The sequence below is a fragment of the Mus caroli genome, chromosome 5 (assembly GCF_900094665.2).
Source record: "Mus caroli chromosome 5, CAROLI_EIJ_v1.1, whole genome shotgun sequence".
Lineage (NCBI taxonomy): Eukaryota > Metazoa > Chordata > Mammalia > Rodentia > Muridae > Mus > Mus caroli.
In genome coordinates this window covers 141,880,251-141,890,286 of record NC_034574.1, presented here as the reverse complement: position 1 = coordinate 141,890,286, position 10,036 = coordinate 141,880,251, and the positions used below count along the sequence as shown (strand labels likewise).

Genomic DNA, 10,036 nt, shown 5'->3' with positions numbered 1-10,036 from the left:
ATCCCTCCACGGCCTCTGCATCAGCTCCTGCTTCCTGACCTGCTTAATTGAGTTCCAGTCCTGACTTCCTTCAGTGATGAACAGCAATGTGGAAGTGTAAGCCGAATAAACCCTTTCCTCCCCAACTTGCTTCTTGGTCATGATGTTTGTGCAGGAATAGAAACCCTGACTAAGACAGCACCCATGGGATACACTAGGGCCAGGCAAGGTTGGACAAACTGGCCATAATCCATCCACAACAATGACTCATGGGATAGGAAGAGTGGCTGATTCCAGATTGAAAAATGAGCAAATGTGTATCTTAGCCTCTGTGGTGGTATGAATATGGATTAGCACATAGGATCGTCTATTCGAGCTCTTGGTTCCTGGGTGGTGGACTTTTGGGGAGAAATGGGAGAGAGGGATGCATAGCTTTGGCCTTGCTGAGTCTAGAGCTGAGTCTCCAGACTTGGTTCCAATCAACCCTGGCCCACACAGGAAAGGGTATAAAAATACCTTTTGCGTCCTCGTCTGCCATGTCGGGACCGAATGAGCTTTGTCTCCAGTTACACAGACCACATGGATCTCATGGGAGTCCCTCAGGTTCATTTTTAATACGCTTTTAGAGTTCAACACAAATATGGAGCACAGTTAACCAGAGGGGCAGGACAAAGAACATTGTGCCCCCTTCAGCTAATCCCAGAGTACCTGACCTCCAGCCCCAAACCCATCCAGACATCACAAGAATGCAGTCCCAGCCCAAGGCAACAGAGTTGCTGCAGGCCAGCAGGACCTCCTGACTCCATGAAGAACAGAGCTGTTTGGCAGGTCTGTCTGTAGCAGGAAGGGGAGGGCGCAGTTCCCCAGCCTGGGAAGGGAGAGACAGACTCGGGTTTCCATGCCGAGAGGTCCGGGTCATAGCAGCATGGAGACAGAGGGATCATAGCAGCTCTGGCCACCTGGATCTCAGAACTTAATTCAAGTGGGGTACCATACGTGATGGGTGTCTGTGATGGAGAAATGAAGCCAGGGCCATGGGGAGATTTATTCAAGTGCCCAGGGTCGAGGCTGATTAGGGCAAAGCTCTAGTCCACCTAATGAGGGTACATAGATCTAACATTGCTACCACTTTGACCACAACAGCCTAACATACTGCACCCACATTCTATAATCACATCGAACTTTGTATTGCTGAGTACCTTCCCTCAGCAGGTACAGCTGTGGAGGCGGGTCCTAACTTGGAGAGCTAAGCGGCCAACCAAACTTATACCTGCAGGTTGTGCCTGCTAAAAGAATAAATATTTGTGTGTGTGTGTGTGTGTGTGTATGTAACTGACGTGGCATGGGCTACTATTATGGAATGCCCAGCTCAGTATCCCAGTATCATGCAGAGCCAAAGGGGAAAGACCTGTTTCTTCTCTGTGTATCTACCGTGTGTGTCTCCAGAATGGGCAAGACCCATAGAAGCTGGCTACAGTCAGATGCACCCGAGACCAAAAATGCCCAACTCAGAGCCATAGAAGGGATGCAGACTACCTTTGCCTCTGAGTCAGTTATGTGTGTCCTTGGAGAAGCTGACACCATGCCTAGGCCGTTTCTGCTTGGCTCCATGGCTCTTGTCATCTTGGGCATGCTCAAAGACAGGCAGGCCCATGCTTAGAAAGTGAAGGGTCTCTTGTCACATACAGGAAACAAAGGTATCGCGTTATCAGCACTGTGTTGACTGTTAAAACTACTTCTCTTTTGTGGATCATGCCTCTAATCTTCCATAGCACTACATGAATACCTTTCGTGGTCTAATTTCTACCGTGTTAGAAACAAAGGCCAGTCCAGTGGCCGATGGATGCCGGCTGGCCGTTTCACTGTGTTCCCTTGTCTGGGAGAGCCTTCTGGGGCTAAGATGGGACTACCGCCAGATGCAGCCCTGGTGACCCTCCAGCAGAAGGGACATGATCTAGCACCTTTAGAACCGGCTTCCCTCCTTTACTCAAGAGAGAAAGGCTGGTTTCTGGAAGCCTTGACTGGAACCCCTGAGCCATCTTGATGGGTGGTGATGGGGTCAAGTCATAGAACCAAACTGAAAATGGAGGTGTTGCCTATGAGAGGCCGTGACGGGAGCCATGGTGGCCCTACCAGCACTCCTCCGTCATGAGGATGGGCCATGCATGGTCTTGATTTTCTCCAAGTTCAGGCTCATCCTCGCTGCCAAAGCCACATGCTCCCACATTTTCCTGAGGACGCAATACTAGCTTGATGATGGATTCCAAGATGCCATTTGGGGGGTGGGGTGGGGGGGAGCAAAACTGGTGTTTTCAAGATAACGAATCACTAAGGGGGAAAACATTGGCCAGACTATATGACCCCTCAGTTCCCCCCACCCCGCTACATTTCACCTCCTTGGGATAGGAGAAGTCATAATTAAATCCTAAAGTGGGGTACCCCACTTCACGTTGGACTAAGAAGCTATTTTTCCAAAGGCAGTTACCATCTACAAATCGCTGGTGTTTAGGTTAAGCAGGGGACCACTCGGTGGCAGATAGGCATGCTTCTACCTTTTCTTTTCTTTTCTTTCTTTTTTTTTTCTTCTCTATTTTGGGTAGAAATATTTCCAGGAAACTAGATAGAAATGCATTTTCATTTCCCAATAATTCTTAGGCACAAGTTAGAAAACTGCTGACCGTCACTAAAATATGTCAGCGCATCGCGTTATAAAAAAATGCAATTCGGAATCGCCACAGGTGTATACCCACACATCTGGATATACACATGCAGCAGTCGGTACAAGGAGGGTTTTGTGTATTCAAAATGGAGCTGTCTGTGACTGACCTAAAGTTCTGCCATGGAAGTTCGTCGCTCAAGGACAATTGGAGTTGTTTCTCTTTTGCTTCTCACTATACTAAAACATTTTTTTTTTTTCTTTTTGTGGACACCAGACTCTGCTGCTTACGTCTTCCTAAGCGCCAATACCAGGTCGGTCTTGCACAAGGGTCAGAGAGGACGCTGCCTAAGATGCATTGTGCAGCTACCGAGCATGCGCACTGTGCAGCTACCGAGCATGCGCACAAGGTGGCCACCGGCACCTGGCCAGCACGCCCTCAGATGGGCAGAAGCCTGAGCTCCTGTGGGTGGCAGGGTGATGTCATCTAGGTGTGGTACTGACTCTGGCCGGAGAGGAGGGTCCAGAGGAGGAGCCTCTGTACACTGGAGATGTAGGGGAGAGTTTAATTGGGCTGGTTGGGTCCCCCGTTTGGAGCTTCCAAAGTAGTTCTTCGTTGGTTCGGCTCAGTCTCTTCTTTTCCTGGGTCTCTTTCTCTACGTATTCCTGGAGGTTAGCATTTTCCTCCGACAGTTGTCTGCATGAAAGAGAACAATGGTTAGGCAGCAGGCGGGCTTACTAATGCAACTGAGGCTGACGGGCAGAGGCCAGGGGCGATACCTCATGGCTCACAAGTCTCTCTGCTGGGTTAGGGGAGGTTGTGGGCAGTCGTGCACAGAGAAAGGTTAGAGGCTGGAGCAGAAAGGGGGGAGATGGTAGGCCACATGAGCATGCTGCCAGAGGCCCAAAGGAGAGGTCGCTTAGAGAGATGGAGATTGCCTCTGGCTGTGATCAGGGTACCGACTAACAGCTGCCAGTCAGCCAGGAAGATTTTCCCGCTACCTCCTGCCCTAGGTACACGCCTCTGTGAGCGAAGTCATTAGCTCTGCTGTAGAGTCGGTCTGTCTACCTGTCTGTCTGCTGGACCACAAGCCCTAGAGGGCAGGGGTCGAGGCTCTGTTATGTTCTTGGCTGGCACTCAGAAAAACAGATGTTTGTTCACTGTTGACTAATGAAGGGGGCAGAAAGGCATGGTGTGTGTGTGTGTGTGTGTGTGTGTGTGTGTGTGTGTGTGTGTGTGATATGATATGGTGCTTAAGTTGCTGGCTTTGCTGCATGTTTTCAGTAATTACTGTAATTAATGTGTGTAAGTGCATGCATGTCTGAGAACCACTTGCATGCAGTGTCTATGGAGGCCAGAAGAGGGCGTGGGTCTCCTGGAACTAGAGTTACAGATGGTTGTGCGCTGTCAAGTAGGTACGGGGAATCAGACTTGGGTCTTCTGGAAGAGCAGCCAGTGCTCTTAACCACTGAGTGGCCTGTCTATTCCATTATGTGTTTTAGAAGTGAAAGATCCTGACAATGTAAAAGGTCACAGAAGCCTTGAAATTGGCAAAACAGATTTCACTGTTAGCAGAACTAGCTTCACTGATTTAGAAAAATAGAGGTGCACAATGCTCTGGCCGCTCCTTGAACCTGTGTGTCTGCCAATGTTCTGACCGTTCCTTGAACCCATGTGTGTGCCCACTGATGAAGCTCATTGCCAGGTGTTTGTGATATTGGTTGCTGGGAAAGACCAGCAACCACAACCGGGCCAATCCTGAGTTGCTACACCTGCACCAGACTCTTTCCTTGTACCCCTCCCATACCCATTTCTTGAGAAATCATTTTAGAATAGACATTGTTTAGATCAGGAAATCCCCTATTCCCTCCTTCTCCTCCCCCCACCCCCGAGGGCCTATAAAAACTGGGACCCCTTCCCCCTCGGGGTCGACTCCTCTACCCCTGCATATGAGTCGTCCCCAGAGCTCTGGTGCTATTATCCCACAACTTGAGTGAGGGTCTCCCTTTGGAGCTCTTTCAGAAGGTGATAGCTGCCTCCAGGAATCAACAGGTAGAAGTACAAATACAATTTACAACTGGATGGGCTTAAGTCCTGAAAAGGTACTCTGGGCCCACACCTGCACTTGCCGTCTGAGGAAAGGTGGCTGGGTACGTGTGGGCGCGTGGACAGGTGGTATGTCAGTGGATCAGCATGCATGTGTGTAAGTGCACGCATGTGTGAATGGATGTATGCATGAGTACGTGCACATGAGCATGTGTGTACACAGGATAACATATCACAGCCTCACTGAGGAGACTGGTCCAGCAGAGTGGGAAAAGGCTCAGGTCTCCATCTCACTCGGGCGACTTAGCCTTGCCGAACAAAATAACCTGCAGCTGGCCACGGGAGCCCAAGGTGTTTTCACCCCACTCTGAGTGGGGGGGTCAAGGATGACTCCCAATTCTTGCAAGCAGGGCTCCTGAGGAAAGACCCTGCAGGGATCTGAGCTTCTGGAATACTGGGGTTACCTAGCCGTGGTTCTCCTTAGCCTGCGGACACCCCACTGATGCTCCTCTGCTAACCTCTAGGATGAAATCTTCCTGCTGTGGGGCCCTGCTTCCTGGGCTCATGGTCTTCACTCACGGGGAATGGGGCAGGACGTGAGGCAGAGCTGGGATGTGCACCGAGGGGTCGCAGCCGTGTGCTTTTCTTCTGATCATGTGAGAGGCACCAGGAGATGATTCAGACTGGATACTGCGACATGCAGATGTTCCAGGAAAGCCATTCTGAGACGGGCATGTGATCAGAAATGGGGCCCACCCACCTGGTGACAACTGTGTTCTGGTCGATCCTTGCTTTGAGGTCTTCATTCTGCTGCTGGAGCACCTGGATCCTTTCTTCCAGGATGATATTCTTCTCCACCTAGGAAAGGGACACAAGTGAAGAGATGCCCACCAGCCAGCGGCAAGCCGTTGGTCCTGGCTTCTGCACTTTGGAGGATCTCCGGGAACAGTGCTTTGCTAAACGCCCTGCTCAACACTTTTGTGGGCTGGAAAGTCAGGCGAGATGGATAAGGGACCAGCATAGCCCTTTGCAGAAAGACAGAGCAGAAAATGCCAGAGTGCACTGTAGATAGTAAAAAAGCACTGCGGTACATATTTTAGACTCTCTGTATGTGTGTGTGTGTGTGCATGTATGAGGGAGAGAGAGAATACATACATATTTTTATAGTGAGGGTTACAGGTCACTGTCATGATCAGAATCAGGCTGTGGATCCCAATTGGTGGTCAACTGCAGTGAGTCACTGTCCCTTGCCAGGCACACATACTTGGCCCTACTCAGGCACTTTTGAATTAATGGGGCTAGAGAGCCAAGTATTGTGGGCATATTCTTTCCTTTCTAGCCAGAACAACAAAGCAAAGAAGCCTAGAAGTCTAAAAGTCTAGGGGATCCTCTTGGATTTGAAGATACAGAAGCAAAGGTCAATTTTTAAAAAACAGACAGGGGAAGCCTTGGCACCCTATTAGAAAGGCTTATTACGGTGACGGTCTCCCCGGTTTATGCCATCTCTCCATCACTGTGGGATCTAGCTGGTGTGTGCTTTCGTTCTAACTTTAGAATTTTTTTTAAGAGGCTTTTACTATGTAGCCTTTTTAATTGACTATAGCCTCTGGAACTTGCCGTGTGACTCAGGGTGCTCTGGAGTACACAGCGACCTTCTACTTTAGCTTCCCAGCTGCCACAGTGCCTGGGATGAGCCCCCACACCTGGATTGTCCCATGAAAGGGGGGGGGTGCATTGACTGTTCCTGTAGCTAGTTGTCTTAGTCAGGGTTTATGTTTCTGCATAAACATCATGACCAAGAAGCAAGTTGGGGAGGAAAGGTTTATTTGGCTTCCACACTGCTGTTCATCACCAAAGGATGCAGGACTGGAACTCAAGCAGGTCAGAAAGCAGGAGCTGATGCAGAGGACATGGAGGGATGTTCTTTACTGGCTTGCTTCCCCTGGCTTGCTCAGCCTGCTCTCTTATAGAACCCAAGACTACCAGCCCAGAGTGGTCCCACCCACAGGGAGGCTTCCCCCTTGATCACTAATTGAGAAAATGCCTTACAGNTGGATCTCATGGAGGCATTTCCTCAACTGAAGCTGCTTTCTCTGTGATAACTCCAGCGTGTCAAGTTGACACAAAACTAGCCAGTACACTAGTCTTTAAAGAAAACTGCAACTTGCTCACGAATAGGGCTTGGGAATCCTTGCCAAGGACTGGAGCAAGGCACACTACCTGCCCTTCATCTTTATTCCCAGGAAGTGGGAAATAATAGATCCCCAGGGCAGAAAGTCATACAGACCTTCTGCAAAGCCAGAGCATGGCTGAACATAGCCAGATCAGCCCAGGAGCTCGTGGGTGGTTCTTTGCAGACAGCCCAATCACTGAGAGGAAGATGGATGGCTGCTTCAAGGGTCACCCTAGCCAGGGCACATGACAAGATCAGGTCTGTGTGGCCCCTGTGGTCTGTGGTAAGTGCTGTGCTGTTGGGAGGAGCTACGTGGCTCCCATTGCCCAGGACCGTGGTAACAGACACACCTGTCTCTCCACTGCCTGAAACACACCTGTGCAACAAGAGATGCCTGCAGCAGAGAGACACTCGTGGACCAATGCAGCAGGCGCTGCTGGGTCAGCTCCTGGTTTGTGCAAACCATTTGCAAAGGATGTTTCAGAGACAAATGGGGATGAGATGTGCAGTAACTCTTCGAAGCTGGAAGTGAGATACACGTCTGTAATCTCGGCACGCTGGTGGTAGAGGCAGTGGGATTATAAATTTCAGACCAGCATGGGCTACGTAGCAAGATCCTAGCTGGGGGGTGTGTGTGGGGGGGAGACCTGTTCGTTGGAAGAGGGCTATAGAACACTGTACAAGACAAAATTTGGTGTGTGTATGTGTGTGTGTAGGAGAGAGGGGCATTAAGACATATCTCTGAGAAGTGTTAATGGTAGAAGGAATACGATATTCTAATTTTCTTATTTTTGTTTATCTTTCCTACAATGTACACATTCTCTCTTCCTCTTTCATAGTAGCAATCATTTAAAAAATAACAACAAATGGGGCTGGAAAGAGAGCTCAGCTATTAAAAACATTTATGGCTCTTGTGGACCTGAATTTGGTTTCCAGCACACACTGGTCAGGACGCTCCAGGAGGATCTGGCACCCTCTTCTGGCTTCAGTGGGTACTACACCTACATGCACAGAGAATACATAGTTTTTAAAAGCCCTTATCTGGGCCTTGGGCCTCTAGGAGGGGACAGATATTGCTCTATTTCCTCAGGCTAGATCCCAGGAACCTAGCTGATGACCGAGGGGCAAAGTCTTTGTTTTGAACTGGATGCTCCTGTCCCTCCAAAGCAGCTGAACCCCTCTCCCCCAGGTGCAGTTCCAGGACATGGGGTCTTTGGAGGTGATTGGCTCATGAAGGTGGACTCCCATGACTGAGATCTCCGATCCTCCTGTCACATGAGGATTTGGGGGCACTCCTCCAGGGTTGCCTTGTGGGCTCAGCCACTCGCAGACTGTGTACAACTGTCTCCCTTCCTAGGCTTCTCTCTTGTCCTGTGGCAGTACCATAGCCCAGGTTAGCTGTTGCAATGGAAAGACAGAGCTTTGCCCAGGCCTGGTAAACAACAGCGATGGATCGTTCCTGCTGTCGTCTTAGTGGTGGAAGGACACGAAAATGATTGGAGAAGTAACCAAAAGAGACCACCAGGACTCCTTTCAGAAGTCCTGGCCTTGTGAGAAGTCCGCGGTTTGCCTGTGAGCCACAGGCAGGGAGGGGCACCCCTCACCGAGCACTGTCACCAACAAGAGCCACAGCATCCGCTCTCTGGAGCAAGCAGGCCAACTCACCAGCTTTTCCAGCTCGATGATCTTCTTCTCCTGCAGGTGGATCTGCTGGTTCTTCATCTCCAGCACCTGCTTCAGGCTCTGCATGTCTTCTTCCAGGTGCTGGTATGGAGCCAGCGCGATCTACAAGGGCAGAGTGTGCGTTTCATACCAGGTTCCCGGCCCAGCACGCTGTGACCCGATGTTCTGTATGAACCAGCCCAGTGTGATTGCTGTGCTTCTGCAATATATAGCCATAGCACCTGCGCGGGAGCGGGTGCCAGCACCTCCGAGAGGGGATTCCTAGGATAACACAGGCTCTGACCCTCCTCCCACAGGACTGGATCCCCAGGGCGCTGGGGTCTCATGTGTCTCGCCCCTGTCCTTAAGTTCATGCATAGGAAACAAGCCAAGCGCTTTACAAAGCAATGTGGATGGAGGAGGTCTCTCAAGGCTCCGCCCCTAGATGAAGAACTATGGGTAATCAATGGCTACCAAGGGGCGGGGAGGATCGGTCGTTCCCGGATTGGTTACCCAATTCCCTGTGGTCAGCCCTAGTAAACACATGCACATATGAACAGCATTAGACAGACTCAGCAGGTCTAATTGTCTGTCTGTCCGTCCTTTTGTCACAATAATGATCAAAGAAGAGGTCATGAGGCCGAGAGAGGGGCCACGGAGGAAGTGGCAGGGAAGAGTGTGGGGTGGAAATAATGGTGCTCATGTACAGAATCTAACAATAATAAATGTTAAAGAAGATTTAATATGCTCAATCTATCAAAGATACCATCCCCTAATTTTGTTAAAAGAAACTACCTTTTTAATTTATTTTTATTTTTTAATATACATTGGTGTTTTGCCAGCAAGTATGTCTGTATGAGGGCGTCAGGTCCCCTGGCAAAGGAGTTACAGATGGTTGTGAGCTGCCAGGCGGGCTCAGGGAATTGAACTCAGGTCCTCTGGAAAAGCACCCAGTGCTCTTAACCACTGAGCCATCTCTTCAGCCCCATCTGCCCGCCCCCTCACTTTAATCCCCTTAGAGACAGGGTTTCTCTGTGTAGCTTTGGCTGCCCTGGTACTCACTTTGTAGACCAGGCTGGCCTCAAACTCACAGAGATCTGCCTGCCTCGACCTCCCAAATGCTGGGATTAAAGGTGTGAGCCACCACACGCGCAGCTTGTTCTGTTTTTTTAAAAAGCCGTTTATGAGAATGACGCGGGGGCTGGTGGACGTGAACAAGTAAAACGGTGGGACATCAATTTGAATTTGAATTTCAGAGAGGCAACATTGAAAACCCAACCCAAGCTAGCTGCAGTAGCAGGCTTGTAACACTGGCCACGCAAGAGAAAGAGTCAGGAGGGTGGGAGACTCTGTCTCAAAATGAGAAGGGGGAGGGGGAGGAGGGGGAGGAGAGGGGAGGAGGAGGAGGGCTAGGGCTTTGGCTCGGTGCTGGAGAACTAGCCTAGCGCACATGCAGCCCTAGGTTCAATCCACTCCCCCACAGGGTAAAAAACAGTATAGTATTTCAATGGATGGTGCC

General features: G+C 50.1%; 1 protein-coding gene across 4 annotated transcripts in view; it reads right to left on the bottom strand.

The window, feature by feature from the left end:
- Positions 1 to 2,530: 2,530 nt before the first annotated feature.
- Mtus2 (microtubule associated scaffold protein 2) overlaps positions 2,531 to 10,036 on the bottom strand; it is a 346,971-nt gene continuing 339,465 nt past the window's right edge. For 3 of the 4 annotated variants that reach the window (XM_029477860.1, XM_029477861.1, XM_029477862.1), the window contains 3 exons: positions 8,521 to 8,640; positions 5,443 to 5,540; positions 2,531 to 3,332 (listed from right to left, as the gene is read on the bottom strand). In XM_029477860.1, the coding sequence (XP_029333720.1) occupies positions 3,119 to 3,332; positions 5,443 to 5,540; positions 8,521 to 8,640 (432 nt within the window). In that variant the 3' untranslated portion in view covers positions 2,531 to 3,118. Of the gene's footprint in view, positions 3,333 to 5,442; positions 5,541 to 8,520; positions 8,641 to 10,036 lie in introns of those variants that run through there. The other variant, XM_029477863.1, reaches the window with a different exon arrangement.